This window comes from Cynoglossus semilaevis, chromosome 16 (genome assembly GCF_000523025.1).
Source record: "Cynoglossus semilaevis isolate Cse_v1.0 chromosome 16, Cse_v1.0, whole genome shotgun sequence".
Lineage (NCBI taxonomy): Eukaryota > Metazoa > Chordata > Actinopteri > Pleuronectiformes > Cynoglossidae > Cynoglossus > Cynoglossus semilaevis.
The window spans coordinates 3,416,582-3,439,421 of NC_024322.1; the positions used below are offsets into that span (position 1 = coordinate 3,416,582).

General features: G+C 40.0%; 1 protein-coding gene across 3 annotated transcripts; it reads left to right on the forward strand.

Annotated features, from left to right (window-relative positions):
- The first annotated feature begins 1,288 nt into the window (after window positions 1–1,288).
- Window positions 1,289–22,590, forward strand: arhgef7a (Rho guanine nucleotide exchange factor (GEF) 7a). 3 transcript variants are annotated; one of them, XM_025064068.1, is made up of 22 exons: window positions 1,289–2,126; window positions 4,036–4,119; window positions 9,530–9,614; window positions 9,731–9,864; window positions 10,567–10,768; window positions 10,918–11,006; window positions 11,671–11,765; window positions 11,853–11,948; window positions 12,162–12,284; window positions 13,641–13,779; window positions 13,874–13,933; window positions 14,037–14,183; window positions 14,298–14,384; window positions 14,488–14,566; window positions 14,645–14,784; window positions 14,870–15,091; window positions 15,274–15,367; window positions 15,808–15,897; window positions 16,815–17,000; window positions 21,269–21,365; window positions 21,691–21,745; window positions 21,902–22,590. In XM_025064068.1, exons 1-22 carry the CDS (start codon window positions 1,962–1,964, stop codon window positions 22,022–22,024), a joined length of 2,592 nt encoding a protein of 863 aa, XP_024919836.1. In that variant the 5' UTR covers window positions 1,289–1,961; the 3' UTR covers window positions 22,025–22,590. The 3 variants fall into 3 exon arrangements, with proteins under 3 accessions (XP_024919836.1, XP_024919834.1, XP_024919835.1); XM_025064066.1 differs by lacking the exon at window positions 16,815–17,000 and having other exon boundaries at window positions 1,297–2,126; window positions 21,266–21,365; XM_025064067.1 differs by lacking the exons at window positions 21,269–21,365; window positions 21,691–21,745; window positions 21,902–22,590 and having other exon boundaries at window positions 1,962–2,126; window positions 16,815–20,951.
- The last annotated feature ends 250 nt before the right edge of the window (window positions 22,591–22,840 follow it).

Consider the following 22,840-nt stretch of genomic DNA (forward strand, 5'->3'; position numbering starts at 1 on the left):
AATTGTAGTCAGAGAAAAAACAATTTTCAAATTCAAAGAGAATCATAGACTATTAGGAAGCAGACAAACCACAACCGCACTAGTTCTCACACTGACCTGAGAGCTCAGGAAAACAAATCAATGAACATCAACATTTTCGATGACTGATTAAATTGTAGTCAATTACAACGGAGGTTGTACCTTAATCATAGAGTGCTGTCCGGTATATCCAGTGGACCGTCTTCTCTCCTCAGAACTAACTCTACTCCATACATTTGGTCCTAAATGTTCCTGTCGTAACGACAAAGTGTGTGTGTGTGTGTGAGAGAGAGAGGGATGGAAAGTTCTAATGTGCCTGAGGCTAGCAGCTAAACAGTAGCATCCTTAGTTACAGACCCATGGTGACAAGAACCTCCAAGGCTTCAGTGCATCCCTCGACGCTGCCTGTTTGGAACATGGCCTCCCCCAAGAGTCAGTCTTCCTGACAACACACACACACACACACACACACACATGCACTATCGTGGCGCTGGTCTGTCTTTCTTTTTTATTCTGTGGGTGTTAAAGATTCCTGCAGGTGAAGGAGGGAATATGAACATTAAATGAGGAGCAGTTTATTATTATTATTATATTGCTATGGAGCTATTTAAATAACCAATAAAGTGACTTAACTTCTTTATAGCCTATAAATTGTTAGATATCTTTGAATTTAATTTAAAAATACCTTTTTGTCGGTGCTCCAAAAGATTTACAATCATAAACACTCACAAGATCTGTGATAGTGTTTCTGTGTACGACTGTGCGAACATGTTGACTTTTTATAGGTTCCCTGAATATTAGCACCCGATACGGTTGCAGACATTACCACCTTGTGGCCACAGTGAGTAGTGGCGATGTTCCGATATCTCATTCATGACACTTTAGTGTGGCGATTGCTTAAATGTTTTTCCTCATTTAGCCACTAGAGGACTGACTGATGATCCTCGTCCTCAGATGGTCCTACACACAGAAATAAGACCATCATGATCAAATCGGCCACATCTAATGTACAAGTGACAACTGGTGCTGACTTTGGATGTAGGGACTTATCTATTCAACGAACAGTCGATCCAGAAGATGACTTGGACTACTGCGAACTAGATGTGATGTTATCCAAGCTCAGTTTACTAGATCTAGGTCTTGTCCAAACTAAGGTACTCTCAGATAACATTGACATGGAAAGTACATAAATAATCCACAGATTCAATGTTTTATTTCATACAGGGTACATCATTATCGTTTATCTGTTTGTACTATTTGTTTTCGTGTTGTATCATATGTATTATTCTCTTCTAATCCTCTTATCGTATTTATGATTTCATATTGGTTATGCATGATGCTGTTGATGCTTGCTCAACTGTTTCCTCCTCTTGTTTTGAATAGAGATACGTGGATAACGAGATAATTGAACTTGGGAAGGCTGGACATACAAATCCACGCACACAGAGCCTATTCATGCCCGGCTGTCAACTGCCCTAACAACTGGTTGGACTGTGTCGTTGTCCGTGTGCTGTGATGTCATCCAACGAATGAGTGGCTGCTGCTGACAGGGGGCTACGACGCGCACACATACGTCCGTCCGTGCAGCCTACGGTCTGAACTCATCACGGCGAAGCGCATCGATACTGACAGCCTGCCAGGTACACGCACACACACATATGCACGCACACTCACACGCACTCGCACTTTGGGGAGGAAACCAGACCTGCTGAATTTCCAGCAGCCGTCACCATCATCACCTTCTTCCTCCGCATCCATCCTGCAGCATCATCAGCACCGTCGCCTTCATCTTTTCCATCGTCGTTTTCCCTTCAGATCTAAAGATGTTTCTCATCTATATGGCACAGATGATGACAGCGTAAACAGGGCCAAACCCCAAACACAGCAGCAGCAGCAGCAGCAGCAACAGCCGCTTTGTTGGATCGGATCTGTTGTAGCTGGACATGAATTCGGCGGAACAGACGGTTACATGGCTCATCACGCTCGGGGTGCTAGAGTCACCCAAAAAGACCATCTCGGACCCCGAAGCGTTTCTGCAGAGCTCCCTGAAAGATGGCGTGGTTCTTTGCAGGCTGCTGGAGCGACTCAGCCCCGGATCCACGGAGAAAGTAAGAGCAAAAAAATCCCCCAAAACAACCTCTGTCTTCTGTTGCTGTGGATGCTGCGGCCGCGCGCTGCACGCCGCTTCCTCCCCCCGATCCATGGCGTTAAACCGACGCTGTGTCTCCGCTGTCTGGCTTCTCTTTTTACCCACTGGTCCGTGAGGCGATTTCTTTTGTAGGTCACGGCAGGCCGGGTTATTGTCTGTGAAAACAACGCCAGAATGTAGTGGCACATTACGTGTGTCAGACAAAAACAGTGAGGGTGCGTTGATAGGCTTCAGTAAGGGTAGCAATATTACAAAATGACAACGTACTTATCTAATTATCGGCCTTTAACTGAGCTACAGTATGTGCTTCCATGGTTGAAAATGATCATAATTATTATATGAATTATGTTCAATGCTCTGTTGAAGTGGATTTCAATGCTGTTACAGATCTTGTACAATATTTGATCTAAAACGCCTTTTTAATCAGAGTCGATCCATGCTGCTTGTTTATTATCTATTGTAATGATGCATAGCAGAGTACAGTGTTGTGATCAGTGAGGGATGACTGGACATCTGTACACACACACGCGCGCCCACACACACACACATACGAATGGATCTTAGCCGCCATTGACTGCAAAGGCCCACTGACAGAGAGAACCCTTCCTGCATTTAAAGGAGCAGCACATATTTGGTGGCCTTCACTAGCAGCATGAGCGTTAAAGGGAAAGTTTGTATTTTTACATTTGGAACGTTTGACTTATTCGCACAAATTTATGTAGCTCAGAAATTATAAAGTAGCGTGCATACAAGTCATCGTAGAAAGAGGCTATATCTCCTTCAATCAGTTACATCAGTAATTGTCCTGTCAGTTCTTTGTCCTGCGATGTTTGCTTTGTGTGGTCACATTTTTAGAGAACAGAGATTTATCTTGACACATATTGTTGTGTCAATAGGAGGGCAAATAGATTTGCAGGTGATTGAAACATGCACCATTGATAAATATTTCTTACATTTTGAAGTCAGTGAATAACTGACGTGTAATTGGCAGTTGAGACCATGTGTGTTTTTCGTAGATTTCACAGCCCTGTGCAAAATGAGGCTTTACTTTACTTTACTTTACTCAGATCTTCTTCATGGGCTTCACTCTGCAGTTATAGACTGTAACAGAGGTACCTTTAAAAAAAATCTCGTTTACAGTCTATAGTTCACACCCAAAAGGAATTAAAGTTTATTCTGTGAGCATACAGTATTAACCACCTACACACACCAATCACAGCAACCTGTCACTCTCCTTTTTCTCTGCAAATTTAATGTAATTGTTCAAATTGTAAAAGAAACTTCATGTTATACAATATAGACCTGCAAAATCAATAAGCCATATTTTAAACAGACTTCCAAAAGTTACTTGAAAAAGAGAAAGCTTAGCTTTTTCCAGGGATTCATTGAGGCTTTAAATGACCATGTCAATTCGTATTTACAGTAGTTTATAAATCTATAGTTTTATGTATACATTTTTCTACTACAATATTTATCAGAAATTCATGTTTAATTTTTTTGATGTTTATATTAATATTTTCTCACAGATTTTCTCACGAAATATACTTTAATATAAAAAAACCCCTAGGTGATTAGCCTATAGGCTGCTGTTGCTACTAGCTACAGCTAAGGAACCTTATCGATTGACGTAACTTCCTGTTGAGCCAACACCGAAGACTCCACTTCCCTGCGCTGCAGGATTGTAGTGTTCACCCTCCGTCAGTGTCACACAGGCCCAGTTAAAAGCTCGGCTGCACAATGTGTGTGTCGGAGGAGAATAGACCATAGTCGGTCCAATAAATGTGCACACAGCTGCGAAGTGAGGGCGAAAAACACCTGCAACGGAGGCGTTCATTTCTAAGACGGCATTTCCCCCCTCGTATCTACAGATATACCAGGAACCGAAAAACGACGGCGAGTGTTTGAACAACATAAAGGAGTTTCTCAAGGGCTGTACATCGTTCCGCGTCGAGGTGAGGTTTTTTTCACTTTCTATATCCCTATTTTTGCTCGTGTTCTATAATTGTGTTTTCATACACACGTATTCTCATTTGCTGTGTGGAGATGTGTAGTTTATGTGTGAAGAGAAGGGCTGCCACCGCAAACAATGGTGGTTGGAGAAGGGCTCCATAAAGAGGGAGGTGGAGGAGGAGGAGGTGTGGACTGTAACAGCCGAGAACAATCACCCATCTCTCGGCATACGCATCTTTCCTTGTCCGCCTTGTGGTTTTACGATTGATTTAACTGTAAAAACCTCCAGAGACACCAACTGATAGAAATGTCACACTGTATTGGAAAGTCAAAGCCCAGTAATGATGTTTGTTCACCTCGTAATATTGTAAACAAAAGTGCTTGTTATTAACAATGGCTTTGGTAGATAAAACCATGACAATTGTTTTTCTTATATGACTACTTGTTTGATCCATAAATTACAGAAAGTGTAATTTGTATCTTTAAGAAAAAAAAACCTAAACAATGACCTCAATTGTGTTGGTTTTGTCCATTAAGACAATCCACTTCCTGTCAGGGAGGAAGCAAAGAAACAAAAACATTTTCAGCAGATAAAAGAGCTTCCTTTAATTCCACAAAATCTCCAAAACAAATTCCACTATCTGCAATGGTGATTTTGCTGTTTTTTTTACTATGTTATTACATTATTTATTTTATTGTTCTTGTATTACTTATTGTCGGTTATATCAGTTTAGGAAAAAAGTTTTATTAACTAGTAGTTTTGGCAATGGTTAGATTAACAGGCTAAAAGCAGAGTGTAAACAACAACAGCCTCTTGTCTTGCCTGTGAAAAGCAGAACACTACCAGTAACTTTGGCTGCTATAATCCATCCATAATCCACCACTATGTGTTTTGTTGCTTTCAGTAGCTCCATACGTTTCCATCACGGTGACAGTTCCAAGAATATTTTGCAAAGTAGTTTGTTTGTAGTTAAATGTTTTAATTCTAGTTGTATAACTTTTTGTGTCTACCGAACTTCTTTCTATACATATTCTTCCCTGTGTCATCTGAAGACACCAAATATTGAAATGACACCAACATTAAGCATCTTACACAAAGACCACACATTCCAGGTCAATACTGATGAAAATAATTCCTTTGGTTAGGTTTTTATTCTTTTGTTTTGTTTTTTGACGAAGTAAGACACTGAAAATCTTTGTCCTTGGCAGGGTGGAGAAACCCAATCAAAATATTTCAGTAATGATAGATACAATACATTGGTCTGATCTTGGTTTGTGGAATTTTTCAATCTTAAAAACATCAGTACTGCAGCTGTGGACAGTACTAGACCACAGCTATGTATGTTATGTTGTAAATGTTTGTCCTAACATGATAATTAGAGTGTCATTACAATAACCAGTAAAGACTAACATGTCCACAGATGGAGACCTCATCCATCTTTTGGAATTGGACATTTCAAGTTTAGGGGAAAACTCTTATACTCTTCAGCAAATGGCAGACGGCCTGCAGTAAGGGGTTAAGGCTGTGTTAACCAGTACATAGAGGGGTCATTGAAGGCACTGTCTTCTGACAATGAAACTCAGTGTTCTTCAGCTTTGCCTCGCTCTTTGCCTTGGACTTTCCAGCCAGCGCAAAAGAGCTGGAGATAGGACGAGACTGTCACCCTGAGTGTGTGTCAAACATGCCATTCAGTGCTAACAGGCAGCTGAGAGGCCAGAGATGGACAAAACATTCATGATGATGAGTTTTTAAAAGACTTGTTTGTTGTGACTCTCTGCGGAGACATGTCATGGTAAGACCACCAAAACTAATCAAGTTCATGTCATGTATTCACAGTTTTCGTCTTTTGAAGTCTGGACATTGTTCTGGCTGAAATTCCTGTCATGTTGGAATTGTAAAACAAACAAACAAAGTAGTGATTTTAGCAGTTAAATGGTAGTCTGTGGTCCAGAGTTATAATAGACAGTTTTCATTCAGTATTACTGGAAACATTTCTTGAAAACACTTAACGTGGGACATCATAATCGGCCGATATCAGGAAACTATGATGTCATTCCCTAACTACCACACACCTCTTGTAAAAATCTATAGAGTCAAGGTTGTTTGTATATGAAGGGTTTTTTTTTTGTTGTAAATTAGACAGAGCAGTATTGTTTGGACATGGCAACCCTCCCACCTACCATCTGTATATGGATCCTCTCCAGTGCTCTAAACACTACTGGCTCTGACCCTGCTAGTTGTGGCTGCAGATTAGAGCAGAGGACTGTTTACATGTGAAAGACACTTGGATTGATGATGTACATCTGTAGTGCTGACAAGCTGTTTCTAACTGAGATGAGTAAAATGTTTAACCCAGAAGGCTTTGCCGTTTCTCAACGGCTCTGTTTTCACTTCAGATCTAATTATTCTGTGTCAGAAACCTAAAGGCAGCTGCTGGCTCTGACCCTTAACCTCTGATACCTTTGACCAGAGGAAGTAATCATTAGAATTCCCATGACCTCAGAGCTCCCCGTGGAACAGTAACCTTACTCTCTCTCATTGCTTACAGATCAGTCCCGACCTAGTTTATTTGTTGTGTAAGTTTCACAGTACATACGTTGGATTTCAGATATGGGTACGAATGTCCAGACAACAGAGAATTTAAAAGCTGTTGTTGATAATCTGTCAAGTTAATCCTGTGATCTGGGAGTTATATATTTACTTCCTGACCAGTAGATAACTGGTCACCTACATGTCTGAAAACCTGCACCAACAAAGTCTGATCTGAAACCTAAGTTTCAACAGGTATGGGTTTGGATAGGGACACTAATAATACAGGTGGGACTTTGGTATTTTCTTATTCGTTCTGTCTTACAGTCACAGTCCCGGTCATATTTGATAGTAAATTTTAATTGACAGAGTACATTTTCTGATGCACGTCACTTTTGTACAATAACGTGTCTAACCACAACGCGAGAGAGCCATAATATTAACAACACAAATCACCCAAACTCATTCACTGCAGCCTTGAGTAATCTCTGGAGTGACGTGTGGACCACAGCCCACTAACTGTAGTGCACATGTTATAGTTGTTTGTTACACCGTGGACAGGTAAACAGTCGTTTCGTCAGTGGTAAAAGCTGTGAAGCAATGTGTTCTGCTGCTGTTGTGTTAGCGTGCTGAGTCACACAGGCTTCTTACACCACTGTACTGTGAGGGATCATTACCTGGCTGTGATGCTGAGGCACAGCAGACATGTTTCAGCTTGTCATGTTAGTCATGTTCATTATTTGCCCGCATGAATACTTAATGTGCACTGTGTTTCGCTGTTTAAAGAGATGTGTCATGGAAGCCATTAAGATGACATTTAAAGAAATGTGTCATGGAAGCCATTAAGATGACATTACCAGGCATCGTGGGAGATGGTTAAAGAGTCAACATTGAACTTTGTGCACCTTACAGTAACAGTTCAGTGTTGTGCATCGTTGTCTGGCTGCAAGTCTGTGTATCTTCACAGATTGATGGTTGGAGGAACCAGGAATGACGTTCAGGCTTCTATAGTGCTTTGAATTTTCCTATCGTGGATCTATGGTGTAGTGGTAATACATACGCACATCTGTCTTATGTGCAGAAAAGTCCTGGGTTCCTATAGGATAAATGCTCTTGAGTTAACCCAAACTTTAACCTGTATTTGCCTTATTTCTGGCATTTAGCTGTTTCTAAACTAAGAAATTACTTTTTAAAAAATATATCTTTTGGTTAGATTTGGCTAAATCTGCTTAACCCGAGCATTCATTTTATTGAGTTTTACATTTTTTACTTTATATATTTTTTTAATTCCACATTGTATTTTTTTCCAGAACATAACTGAAATTATTTTAGGTAACTTTTTAAAACAAAAGTTTAAAGTTTTTAACATAAAAAACAAGGTATAAGCATTTGCTGTTTGATTTTAAAAAAACAAAACATTATTTGTTAATTACAAAAGCTCTTACTAGATTACATTTTTTAGCTTTAGTTATTTTACATACTTTATGAAGTATTTCTTAAGCAAAACTACACATTTCAGTAGATCCATACACACATACGTGTGCATGGTTTCTGTCTCAAGTATGGATGTGTGAGGAAGAGGGCGATTTCCTTTGAACACTCACCAAGGACAGTGACTTTCATGGCTTGTCCTCACTTACACAATAACATGTACACTCATCTCTTCTAATGCTAACACTCACTGGCATTCATTGCCATCTCCCTCAGGGGTAAATCTACAACTGGAGAGGTAGATGGAAGAGTCGTAGCTCACATTCACTTAGACTCAGATTAACTGGAGCAGTGGATGGATGGATGGATGGATGGATAGATGGATGGATGGATGGATGGATAGATGGATGGATGGATGGATGGATAGACAGACCAATGTAGCTAGAATAACAGGTACTTCTTCTTGCAAACACCTGGCATGGTATTGTTTTGAAATACCAGGAGGAAGTTCTGTTAATTATTTATATTAAATTCACATCTAAAGGTTCAGTTTTTAAACTGACCATACATGCATACAATTTGTGGCTGCACTTTTCTAACCATTATTATTTCATTTACAAAAGCAGAACCTAAGTGTCACACCATCCAACTGTGCTGCCACTGGCTTTTCTGCTAATTTTCTAAAGATCATCAGCTCTGGTAACATCTCACCAAATAATATACTAATAGAAAATGATTCAGATTTAAAATGATAAGTACTCTTGTCACTCACCTACGTAACATAACCTAAGACATAAAAAGCGTGGGATTCATGGTGAGAAAAGAAAGAAAGTAAATGTAGCACAATCCAATGTACTGCGTACAACCAGTGAATGGAAACAGAGATGTCTTCAGCATATACAACCGTGTGATGATATATTCGTCCACTCCACTCGCCAGTTGGTAAATTTAACATTGTACATCAGAATAATGAAACAAGACTTAATTAATACATTTATGGAAGATTGCGACTGAACCATGAAACGCCGTAGGTCGAGGGCGTTGTAAACCAAGGAACCCTTTGCACAAATAAGGATGTGTCTTTATGTTTTTATGATGAGCAGTTTTGCATCTTAGCAAACTTTCCTACACCTTTTGCGGGATGTATTCATTTTCTGCTGAAAAACCCTCTTAAATCTTCAGTCAGTTTAATGTTTGTTTTTTTTTTTTTTTTGTTTTTTTTAAGAACCCTGTGTCAGCAGAAGTTGTTTTTGCTGAAGTTGTGTGTTTCCTCGGCTACTTCTGTCAACCATATTGAGTGGTATTGATTTACTGTGCAGCACTTGCAGCATGGCCAAGAGATGACAAAAACCTGCTGTGCTGGATTTAGCAGTTAGCTGTAAGAGGAAATGTGCAGAAGACTGTCTGGAACTCACCGACGTGACTTTCTCTCCCTCTTCTTTGACCCACAGCCGTTCGAGGCCAGTGACCTGCTGCTGGGGCTGAACTTCTCCAAGGTGTTGAGCTGTCTGGTTGCACTGAACAAAGTGACAGCAGGTTAGTGAAAATATGAGTGGGGGCGGGGGTGTTTAATATGAATGACATTCAGGTGTGTGGGCATTAACTGCAAATACCAGTTCTGGTGTAATTATAGCCTCATTTTCTCTGTCCAGATATCGGCGTGGGCAGCGACTCGGTGTGTGCCCGACACTCATCCGCCCACCGCATCAAGTCATTTGACTCACTATCTTCTCAGGCTTCTCTGGGTCGATCCTCCAAGCTGCTGCAGAACCAGTTTCGCAGTCTGGTAAGTACCAACGCTCACTCCAGCTCATTTTCAACATGAACTCTTATTGTTTTAACGCTGCTGTATGAGACAACACTGTGTAGAAACTCATATACATCCTCAAAGTTAAAACAAACTTATTACTGTGGACCGGTTTTGATCTTCCATATCAGTTTATGTGGCCCAAAGGAGCCTAACATGCATTTGGTTTCCTTAAAATAAAATTCTAGTTTAGGCCAAGCAGTGAATATATGTTGTTAAAATACTTACCTTTATAGCAAGAAGGTCTTTGGCTCCCCACTTCCCTGTGTTTGTGTGAGTTTCCTCCAGGTTATTCGCAAAAAACTAAACTAAACTGTTAAAACATGCTCATTGGGGTTAAAATTGGTCACTCTAGGTTGACCATATTTGTGAATACAAGCGTGAATGGTTGTTTGTCTCTATATGTGGCCCTGCAATGGTGACCTGGTGAATTGTCCTGGTTGTACCCCACCCTTGTCCGTTGACAGCTAGGATTGGCTCCAGATCATAGTCATCAAAGTTTGCAGATAACAGTCAATATAAAACTATTCAATCCAGCTCAGGTTGGGTGAAAATATAATTATAATTGCTCAAGCATGCTTTCATAAAGTGCATTAAACATTGACTTGGCGGAACAATTTCATATGCAAATGATTCATATCCTGTTGATTCATATCCTGCTCCACTCCTCCATCATGACAGGACATGTCAGAGAACAGTGGACAGCAGCTGCTGGTGAAGGCACGGTTCAACTTCCAGCAAACCAACGAGGATGAGCTCACCTTCAACAAAGGTGACATCATCAGCGTGACTCGCCAGGAGGATGGCGGCTGGTGGGAAGGCATGTTCAGTGGCAGGACTGGCTGGTTCCCCAGTAATTATGTCCGTGAAATCAAAGGCACAGGTGAGGTACTTTAAGAAAATACAATGTTTACCGACAGGTATACAGTATATGGTGCAAGAAGTATCAATTTTCTCTCATTGTCCACATCAGTTACCTTATTAAAGAGTATTATATGTTCTACATTCAACTATTTTTTTTTCTGATCTCAGACAAGCAAGTGTCTCCAAAGTCTGGCACCCTTAAGAGTCCTCCCAAAGGCTTCGACACATCTGCCATCAGCAAGACCTACTATAACTTGGTAAGAACACAGGGACTATATTTTCCTAGAGGTCGCTACATATATACATTACACTGGTCTATCGGTTGCATTTATTTATAATTCAAAAACAATAGCCGTGTAACTCATTTACACAACAGTCTGAAGTATCAATAGCTAACCTACAGAATGGTAAAGTCTCAAAATAAAACATCTCTCAGACTTTATTCTGTTTGAGAGTATGAAAAACATATAGTTCTTCATCCTCTGTGTTGTTTCTAAACAATTATACCGACTCCAGAGGAACATGTAGTGTTTTTTCCCCTTCTGCTAGGCTGCCGTCTGAATTAGCATCAGTTCCAGTTAGTCTGTCAGTTTCCTTTCTGATGTTACTGTTTATGGTGGCATACTTTATGATGTGCAGTTTCTGCAGCACAGCTTTACTTGGTCACATTTAATCTGTGTTGTTTATGGAAGTCTTTATGAAAGTAGAAACGTTTTATGGCTTCAAAAAAGTCTATATTTAAATCCTGCCAATGTTCAGTGGTGCAGTAGCAGTGTTCAGTTTTACATTGCCCTCCTGTGGCCATAGCTGATATCGTGTATCTTTGTCACGTATAATTCGCTTTGGAATATACATCGTGTAGTGCCAGCCATAACACACAAAAAAGACCCTAATGTTACTGTTTTTCACCGTTTTGTCCAGGTGCTGCAAAACATCTTAGAAACAGAGACAGAATATTCCAAGGACCTTCAGTGTCTCTTGACCAACTACCTACGACCACTTCAGAACATTGACAAGTAGGAGTTTTCTACAAACAAGTCAAGATCACATCTGGGGTTCATGTCATTGTTCCCATAGTCATCATTTTACATTGTTATCATTAGACTCAGCAGCTCAGATGTGGCTCTGATCCTGGGGAACCTGGAGGAGATCAGCACATTCCAGCAGATGCTCGTCCAGTCACTGGAGGAGTGCACCAAGTGAGTGTGTCCCTGCCCACATGACCACTGCAGAAGCAACAACACTGTCAACAGTTTTATAATAAGCAGGGAGACACCCGGTGTTCCTTTTAAGTACTACAGCAGAAATCTCAGAATTCTCTTTTATATAAACATTCTCTTCCAATGTGTTTTTTTTTCTCTGTGCTGCAGAATATTTTCACTGAGCTTTCTTCATTATTTTTTTATTTTCAGGCTTCCAGAAATTCAGCAGAAGGTCGGGGGCTTTTTCCTCAACCTCATGCCACAGATGAAAGCTCTGTATGTCAGTTACTGCTCCAACCATCCTTGTGCGGTGAATGTGCTCACACAGCACAGGTACGTGAACAGAGGAGATACACAAAGGCCCAGATCCAAACATTGTCCCTCCTCTTGTGTGACAGAGGTACTTATGTACAGTATGTGAGTTCTGATTTGTAGGGACAGAAAAGTCAAGGACTCAGTTATTAATTATTGTTATTATTAAATACATGAGTCACGTCAAGTATATTAGAGATCTTACCAAGATCATTACTATAATTCCACTTACTGTACGTGTTTTGTAACAACTACTTACTATCTGTGCTACAGTACAGTGCTCAGGGCATCGCATGGATCATGTTTATTATTTTTAAAAAACATATTATATTATGTTTTTATGAGAAACACTCAGTGCAGTTAGAGTGGGTATAAAGGGGTTTGGGTCTGGGCTTCAACGTCTTGAATTACTGAACAGCAAAACTGGTCTCTTTGAAAAACGTTTGACAAATTGTATGGTTGAACTGGAGGGAATTCATCTTTGTTTAGCAGCTGTTTTTTTTTACCCGCTGTTTGCTGACTGTAGCACCTATTGTACCTCGTCACAGTAGACACAATGCCTTCTTTGCAGCCTGGAACAACAGCAGAAAATTAATTAAAATCCAAATGAAAGAGGGAGAATGTAAGAACAAATGTCTCTGAAGATTTATAAATATGAGTTATGATTAATTTGATGTAAGCACAGCAGGAAATCAGAAAAACATCCCAAACTACAGCCCACTTTTAGACCATTTTAAAATATGAATCTACCTCAACCTGACACCCGTCCACTGTGTATACACCACAAAGACTACAGCAAAACCAGGGCCAGAAAATAGTCATTGCAGCTGATGTGTTGATGCTTAACAAACCCAACACCAGCAGCTGCAACAGCACAATGAGCAGCTGTGTATTTAACCTCATCCAATAGAGCTGGGTTTGGTTTTTGGCTGCTGAGGCACTAGTATAACTCAGAGAAGATGGATGTATCTGGATACATTTTCTGAATAAGTTCATTCAAATCACTGGTTCTCAACGTTTTTTTTTGTTTTGTTTTTCAAAGGTTTCCTTTTTTTTAAAAACAAACCAACCAAACCAACATTGAAAATCACTATTTTCTCACAGGCTCGCAAATAAAGGAAATATTAAAATTGGTATTTATTTCTTTTGCTGCTCCCCAGTTATTCATGCCCTGTGTGGTTGCCACAGCTTCTACTCTGGAAACCACCGCTTGTAGGGTTAAAATATATATATAACATTAAACAGGCTAAACGGTGAAGTCTTTGAGAACATTCAAATTCATAGCAGAGCACCAAGGTTGCATGATAACCTACATTAATAATTCACTGTGTTCCTTCATCTTTTTTGCCTTCCTTTTTTCTTTTCCATCTCCTGCAGTGAGGTTCTGGGGGAGTTTATGGAGGGCAGGGGCGCGGTCACTCCAGGGATCCTCACCCTGACCACAGGTCTCAGTAAACCCTTCATGAGAATTGACAAATACCCCACTTTACTCAAAGAGCTGGAGAGACACATGGAGGTGGGTGTTTGTGTATTAACATCAGTGTTCATTTGAATGTATTCTATGCTATAAGGTGTGTGTGTGTGATTAAAGTTCCCTGTTTCTTCTGTAGGAGTCTTATCCTGACAGACCAGACATCCAGAAATGCATGACGTCATTCAAAAGTCTCTCTGTAAGCAGAACATCTTTCCTGTGTTGTAAGGTTTTATATATAGAGAGAGTGAATTTATAGCAGCCCTTAATTAAGCAGGCGTTTTACCTCCCTTTGTTTCCAGGCTCAGTGCCAAGAGGTGAGGAAGCGTAAGGAGCTTGAGCTGCAGATTCTCACAGAGACCATCAGGCTGTGGGAGGGAGACGACATCAAGACTCTGGGCTCTGTGCTCTACATGAGCCAGGTCTTAGTCCAGAGTCCTGGTTCTGAGGTGCGAGCATCGTCGGCTCATTTCATCAACTCCTAACTTCAGTGTTACTGAGCTGTAATAACAGTATACCATACCTCGACCATTGACTGTTTTGTAAACCATGTTTTTTGTCAGGAGAAGAACGAGCGTTACCTCATGTTGTTTCCTCACGTCCTCCTCATGTTGTCTGCCAGCCCAAGGATGAGCGGCTTCATCTTTCAGGTCGGCTATTAAGAAAGACTTCAAGATGTGTTTTTTATATGTAGGAGGTTAGTTTAAATTTCTTGGTTCATTTTTCTGATTTGTCACTGTTTTCTGTCTTCAGGGTAAACTACCAGTGAGCAGTATGGTGGTGAACAAGCTAGAAGACTGTGAGGCCCAGAAAAATGCTTTTGAGCTGAATGGTGAGACAGAGATGAGTGAGAACCATAATGCATTTCATCAGGTTCAACTCTCTACTCACCTGGTCTGTCTTTCGTCAGGTGCGCTGTTTGAACGTCTACACGTGGTTTGCAACAACCAACAGGACCTGCAGGACTGGGTGGAACATCTGAGCAGACAGATCAAACACACCACAGCTACTGCGCCCAGCCACAAACCCATCAGTGTCCCCTGCCACACGGTCAGCAGCAGACACAAAAGCAACAAAGTGAGTTAGTGTCTAATCGTGTAGTAAACATTATTCTGCATTTATTTATCTTTTTCAGCTCCCCTCTCATCCTCTGACCCCGTCTCGTCACGCTGAGAGCCGGGCCATGACCGTGGCCCCCACGTACCACACCCTTCCTCACCCGTCCTCACATGGAACCACCCATAGCACTATGATGTGGGGTCCACTGGAACCACCCAACACACCCAAACCTTGGAGTCTCAGCTGTTTACGACCTGCACCTCCCCTACGGCCCTCTGCTGCCCTCTGCTACAAGGAGGTGAACTGACCTGTTGTCAATGTGCAGTATCCTCATGACATCAAATATTCTACAACTTTACATTAGCATGTGCAATACTGTATACTGAGGTTAAATCTATATTCAGACATCATTGCAGTCACACCTTAGCATATTTCCCTTCCATGGAAATATAAAATCAAATGAAATGTTCTCTTTTGCAGGATCTCAGTAAAAGTCCCAAAAGTGTGAAGAAACTTCTTCCTAAGCGTAAGCCTGAGAGAAAACAGTCTGAGGAGGAATTTGCCGTGAGGAAGAGTACGTCCAGAAATGCTTTCTTTTCTATGCACACATGTTCATTTTAACACAACCCCTGATAAAATATTACATATGTCATTCAGTAATTGCAATGAAGATAAGGCTCACTCTCCTCCAAACCAACACATAGTTGATTTATGGACTTTGTGTATACGTCAAACAATTGTTTTAGTTTATGAAGAAGAAGAAGAAGAAGAAATGAATTATAATATATAACCTTTTTTCCAACTGTCATAACATAACAAACTATAAACAATTGAAATCACAGGCTAAAGCCAAACAAACTATAAACAATTGAAATCACAGAATGAGTAAGTTTCCACTGGGTGAACATTTCTTATTGCCTAAGATATGCAGTACATGGTAAAGTAACCAGGAAGTAAAATAAAAGGCACTGCCTGGAGTAGATGTTTTATTTCTCTGGCCTCTCTCTCTCTCAGGTACTGCTGCTCTGGAAGAAGATGCCCAGATCCTGAAAGTCATTGAGGCTTACTGCACCAGTGCCAAAACCAGACAGACTCTCAACTCCAGTAAGAAAACACACAATAGTTTCTCGTTTGTGCTGTAAGGTGTAAGAGAAAACAGTCAGACGGCATCATGCTGTCAGAAATAAGGTTCCGATTTTAACAGGCAGAGGTCTCAGGTCCTGACACCTGTGTCGTTTGGATTTCTGTGTGATGGTGAGAGAGAGGTAAAAAGATTTTAGAGAAAGACTGTGAAAGTGCAGTTGCTGCTATTGCTGTGTTATCGTTATATGAAGAAAATAAATGAAATTGACTGGATTCTTTAAATCGCTGGTACCAAATGACCCACAGACCAGGGCTGGGGACTCATTTGTCTCACTTTTATCTTAAACAAAAGGTAGTCTTTTGTCACTCGTCCCATTTTAAGACTCCTATAATTATTCGGTGTGGTCACTTTTTCTTAAAACAAAATTATCTATATGTACTGTATATATATANATATAGAATTATGTAGTGAAAATGTGTAGTTTGTAGAACCCAATTACAAAGTCAGTTTGCTTCAGGCTGTTGTTGGTACTTATGTTTGAATCCAGTAAGAGGTTTGGAGAAGTACAGGGATCATTATGGTATAGGTGTAACCTCCTGCTACTTCCTACTGTCTTTATAATGACTGTACCTGTGACTCTGTCTGTCTTTAACACTGTTATTCTGGGCTGATCTTCTCTAACAGTATATTTTCTTCTTTCTGTCTCTCCTCCACTCTTTGACACGACTTTGCCGAACTTTATTTTTCTTCTTTTGCCTCATTTTTATGAACATTTTTCTGCTCTCCATACTGCATATATTTCTTTACATATTCCATCCCATCATGCACCCCGTCCATTGGTTTTATGATTTTACCATTTGCTGCGGGTCACTGCACCCTCCCCATCCTCCATTTTAATTTAATTCACCTCCACCTCGATCGGCCCTACCTCCATCAGCCTGGCAGGGCACCGACCTGATGCACAACCACGTTCTGGCCGACGTGGACCGGTCCTGTGCAGAGTCGTCAGGCCGTCGCAGCAGTGTGTCCCGGCCAGAGTTGAGCTCTGACCTCTCTGAGGACTCTGACTATGACTCCATCTGGACCAGCCACAGTTACAGGATGGGCTCAGTGCCGCGCAAGAGCTGCATCTCCCACCAGAACTAAAGAACGTTCAGTGCTGCCACGCTGTGCTGTGCTGTAACGTAACGTAACGGCACATTTACCTCTTTTAACCTTTGGTGTATTTAACTAAACTAGGTTTTTTTTAAATGTATGTATTTATTTTCTATTTTATTTGTAAAGCTTTTGTTAAATTATTTGGTTTAATTTATATTTTTAATGTTTGAAAGATGTTGGAAGCATCTCCCTGTTGCCTTTGCCACTTTCCCTTTTATGTGCCTCCTCTCTTTCTGTAGTTGTCATGCAGTGAGTGTTAAGTAATTCTTGTTAATTTATCTTGAATGTGACCACTCCCCCCTGTCTGAACATTGATGCGGGGAAAACTCGCGGCAGAGGAAAACAGGAAGTCGGAGTGGGAATCCGGGGGAGGGAGGGAGGGAGAGATGGGGACTGAGCTTTTCCTGTCTGATATTCAGATGCAATTTCAGGATGGAGTGTATTGTTTTTACCACATACTCCTTGTCTCTAGTATGTGATTTTAAAGTATGTAAGCTCAAACATAGCACAGATGCCACACATGACACACACTACTGCCTCACATTAGTTGTGAGGACCCTTACCGACGCAGTCCATTCCCTCAACCACACGCCCGACTGTCGCCCTTCATTATCACAGTAAATTAGTTGCAGTAACACGTTTGCACAAGTAAAGTCATGGAAGAGCATCAGTGCTTGGCTGGTTTCAGAAGTGATTTGGTCAAGATTCAGTCTACAGGAATCGAAGGCTACTCACTTTAATTTGTCATTTCAGGTTTTATTTTTGTACAAATAGTCCATGGGTTCAGTTTGAATTGTAATTCTGTTGTCAAACCATAAAGTCTTCCCACCAGTAAAGCGGAAGCAAACTTCCTAAAGTCCAAAGCTATAAATAGCAGGCATCAATGAAGGCACAAAATCAGTTTGTCCCTCCTGGAATGCAGAGACATGCAGCAAAAAAAAAAAAAGAAAAAATCCCACAGGACGTCTTTTATCTCCTCTGCAACTTACTGGTATACTAAGCCAGTCTTTCGCACTTCTTTTCTGAATACAGAGACAACAAAGTAAGGACACAGTCGGCCAGATGGTCCAGAACTAGTAATGAGGACCATAAACTTTTGAGGGAAATTTCCATTGATGTTATTAATTAGTACTAAACTACAAACTTTGGACCAAAATCACCACCAAAACTAGCCTCGCACATGTATTTCATTTTTAACCCTTGCCCTAAATGTGCAGTGTCCATACAGCCCGACAGTTGTGAGAACATGGTCCTTACAGGGACTATTTAAATTTCCTCACATATCCTAAAATCTACACATACACATACAAACAGATGAACACATTCAGGTATACACAGAAGTGTAATAAATAATCGGTGCACACATGTAATGTCCAAACTATTGACATTTTATTCTATTCTTTTTTTTCCAGTCTCCACTGGAATAACACAGAAAACTGCTGAGTCATGAATGTTCTTGCTAACTTTAGTGTACTATGTGAAATTTAGCCAGTTCTCTGTTGTAGCTGCTACAGAAAGAGGAGATCGTCTCACACACACACTTCAGTCTGTGCTACACTGACCAGCTTTTTACAAGCTTTCTGACCAAGAATGATGAGTTATAAAATACACGTTGTTTAATCTCACTCTGGTGGTGTTTGACCTCGCAGATAGTTTTTATTGATTTTGTCTGTTTAGTTTGTTTTTCCTCGTCCTGGTGACGACAAGAGCTGACACTAGCAAACTCAGAGAACTTTCGGAGGACAATGTTACCTTTACTCTGGGAGTTCTCACCAGATTGTCAGCAGTTTATGTGGGAATGAAGACAAAATACCTGAGCTGTTGTTGTTTTCTATTAAGGACACATTGTGTTTGTTGAGTCATGGCTGTGAAGAACATGAGAGCGATTCACTCGTCTTCTAAATAATTACCATTAAATTAGAAACAGCACGACCAGGTCAAGTTCCCTCAGCCTGACCAGATACCACCACTAATGTGATGTAGTGAACTGGTCTTTAGTTAACAGTGTTGTGCAGTCTCCTTTAAACCAAACAGTAATGTTTCTGTGCTTCACTGGATTCACAGGGTTACATCCACTGTTTTTCCATGTTGAACATTTAAGTTTTAAATTAAAAACCAGCCAAAATACTGCGGTAACAAACAGTCGCTGTGCCCTCACAGAGCTCTGAGCATAGACTAACTGACTTACATGTGTGGATGAAATTATTGTTTGTTTTTTTAAGAAGAAATACATTTTTTCTATCTTATTAAAGATCACAGTAAGTACTGTTACATATGAAGCCAGGAGCAAGTTAGTCATTTCATAGACCCCAAATACACAGAGCGATGTACCTGAGTTATTATCATTATCAACTCCTGTAACAACTGAGAACTGTTGTGCTTTGCTCAGAATGTAACATACTTGTACTGTACAAGAACCTTGAGACCAGAAAACTTCTGAGGAAGACTTTGAATTGATTTAGGGATTAGAATAATCTAACCCAGCTAAGGCAAACATTGCAAAACTTTAATTTTTTAAATAGATGTAGCAAATCTGAGTACTGCACAACCTTTCTGGTTTTGATTTTCCATGTATTAGCATTCCCTGATGTAAAAGTTTGCTAATAGCTCTCTTTTGATTTGTGATGCTAACCCAAACATGGCGTTAACATTAAATTGTCATTACTAAAGCTACATAGAGAAAATGTGTTGTATAAACCACGCTAGCAATTGTTTTGGCTCCTGGCTTTATCTTAGCATCACAACAATGATTCAATTAGCTTGGTTTTAATTCTTGTTAGCCAATTATCTTCAAAGTGATATTGCTTCCTTACTCTGATGATCTTTCTGAAACAATGATTTAATTGTTTTTTCACATAGCGTCAAACAGAAAAGGTAGCAACTATGCTAACAGCCTCATAAGCCAGACTGCCTCTGTTTGGTCTGACTTACGAGGCTGCCTTCTGCACCATCTCACATTAATAACTATTTTTATGAAGAAGTATTTTTACAGTGATGGTATTTAAAGTACAGTTTGGCATCCTAGAGTCTATCTCCTCTGATAGTAAACAATGTCAGCGACATTTAGGTTATGTCGCCTAAAGTTGAGACAGTGGTTTAAATAATGTCTTCATTCTTAATTTTAGATTTTTTTTACACAAGCTATTTATTGTGTTTTTCCACAATATTTTGTTGACCAATGTTAACTTAAACATAAACCCATTTCTGTTTCTGCCTTTTAAAAAAGTTATTGTTCTGTATGAAAGTTTACACTTAAATTATAACATGAAATGTTTGAATTATTTTGCACAATCATGTAAAAGAAGAGTGGGTGGGTGGGGGTTTAGAATCTGTTCAAATCTGTACTTTTTGTCGTCTACCTTGAGTGTGTATGATGAAGGTAGACTTAAGTATTCAGTGTTACTGTAAAGTAAATGCTCATTCGTAGTGTAAATGCTCACCTTCGGTGTATTTGAAAGCATTGAGGGTTAAAAACAATTTTAAAAGAAAAAGGAAAAAAATATGCCGTGATTATATGTGAAATATTCACTCCACCCCAGATACTGTCAGAGTGGACTGGAACATGAAGAGCACAGTCTCCCCTTCTGTAAATACTACTCATCATAGGCCGAGGAAAAAAAATAAGAAAACATACTACCTTCAACTTCTGAGTATTTGATCTGAGAAAATCAATGTCCCTACTTCATGTGCTATACTTTGTAACAGGTGTATTCTGTGACTTACCAAACTGAAGTCAAACTGTGGGACAGGCAGGGTAAAAGAGACTGTCGTTGACAAACGTCCTCTCTGTGTGCTCTATCGCTGTGACCATGTCTTATCTGCAAACGACGCCTTCGGTGTATTTGTTCTACACTGCTGAAGTGTTGGAGTTCCAAACGCTGTATTATGAGTTTTGAATAAATCTTGTCATTTGGTAGAGGCTGGCTTTTCTGATGATTTGTAGCAACTGAAGATTTTATCCTCTCTGGTTTGTGTGAAGTGTTTTGAGTTTTCAGTGAGAGAAACATGTATTATAAATTGATGGAACATGGGGATTTGTGTACACAGGAAATCATCACAGCTTCTAATTTCCTCTTCCTTTCCTATCTGATTTCCTCTGTGCGTGACTAACGCTCTACTGTTTCAACCAACCCTGGTGTAGCTTTGCTGCAGGGCAGGTGGTGATGTACTGATGGAGGTTAGACAGAACTGAGTGCAGTAAGTGTTGAGTGATTTTCTGTTTTTAACCAGGAGTGCGGAAGGAGACTGGACTTCATGTGATCATCCCTGGTGAGGAAAAGGTCTTTGTGGACGATCCCAGTCGCAATGGACAGAGTGCAGTGGAAGAAAAGTGAGCTGCTATAATATTTTTTTAAATTTTTATTTTACATTGACACTGCTTTGAACAGGTTCAACCTAACCTGACTGATGGGTGTTAACTGTTTGCCACTGATTCTTTAAGTGTGAATCTTAGCTTCTGGTGGACTCTGGTCCGCTGGTCTACAGTAAATACATATGAAATAACAAACATATTTTTTATAAATAATAAATGTCATGTAGTACAGTATGTCACATAAAATCGCTACCTTGCGAAAATATTTGATGCAGAGTTTGAAATATTAGTGATTAGCATCCTGGTTGGAAACACTCATATGCTGAATTGTGTTGTGTTCAAGGAGCCTAGTGGACGTGGTGTACGCCCTAAGAGACGAAGTTCAGGAGCTGAAACAGGTAATTTTTCAGGAGTTTCTTAGAATGTCAATGAACCATAATAAAACAGACTTATAATGAACATCCATGTAGTATTGTTTAGGTAGTTAGTTAGTAAAAAGTACTGTCCATAGTTCAATGAAACACTCATTTGTATCATTTGTACCATGACTACAGGATAACAAGAAGATGAAGAGGTCACTGGAGGAAGAACAGAGAGCTAGGAAGGATCTAGAAAAGGTTGTGAGGAGGGTTTTAAAGAGCATGAACGATCCAACATGGGATGAGACCAATCTGTGATGTCATCTGCATCTACCACTAAGAAAATAGATGAGCAGCGAGCCGCTTAAGTGAGTTGTTGAAATGAATTCACGTGTTTGTGGGAGCAGGACGTTGTACAAAACATTTGGATGTGATGTCGAGCAGCTTTGACCATCTATACCACTGTAACATTCCTTCAACAACAAGCAAGAAGACCAGGAAATCCCTCATTATTGATCACTTCATCCACTGCAGGGCAATCAGAGAGAAAGATCGTCTCCCTCTGTGTACTTTGTTCCATCAGGACATGTCCAGTAGTACATGAACCGTACGCCAGTGGCTGTAAAGGACATCTCTAAACTTGAACCATATGCTTTATCACCTCTAGTATGTTATTTAATATTTTTATGAATTTATTTTTGTCGGGTCTCCTTCCTTGCCAGCAATCTTCTCTGTCCTTCCTGTTGTTTGACCTCTTGGCAGTTTGACTTTCCGGGGCCTCCGGTGGGAACTGTATAGCTAAGAACTGGTACTGTATATTGTAAATACTGCAAAAAGATGAGCCTTTGTCCTTTGGGAGAAATAAATTTGTTTTTAATCCAAAAGTTTAATAACTTTTTTTTTGAGTTGCACAAAATAAATCTCCATGACCCATGATGAAGTGGACATTTACATTAATTTGATGTTTAAAGTTTAAAATGGAATAAGTTATCATTAACATACAGTCAATGAAAGTGAAATCACCTTCAGCTTGTCCCTTTATATTGGGTTACCACAGTGGTAGTAGTCCATACAGTGAGTTTTTTTTAACCTCGTTAATAACAGAGCGTCTTTTAAAATAGAGCCCAGAGTATT

Bases quoted from the DNA above. Each gene is read 5' to 3' on its own strand.
- arhgef7a (XM_025064068.1), top strand. From the start codon at position 1,962: ATGAATTCGGCGGAACAGACGGTTACATGGCTCATCACGCTCGGGGTG. The intron at 11,007-11,670 runs GTAAGAACACAG...CGTTTTGTCCAG, and splicing joins GCAAGACCTACTATAACTTG to GTGCTGCAAAACATCTTAGA. The intron at 17,001-21,268 runs GCTGCATCTCCC...TTTAACCAGGAG, and splicing joins GGGCTCAGTGCCGCGCAAGA to TGCGGAAGGAGACTGGACTT.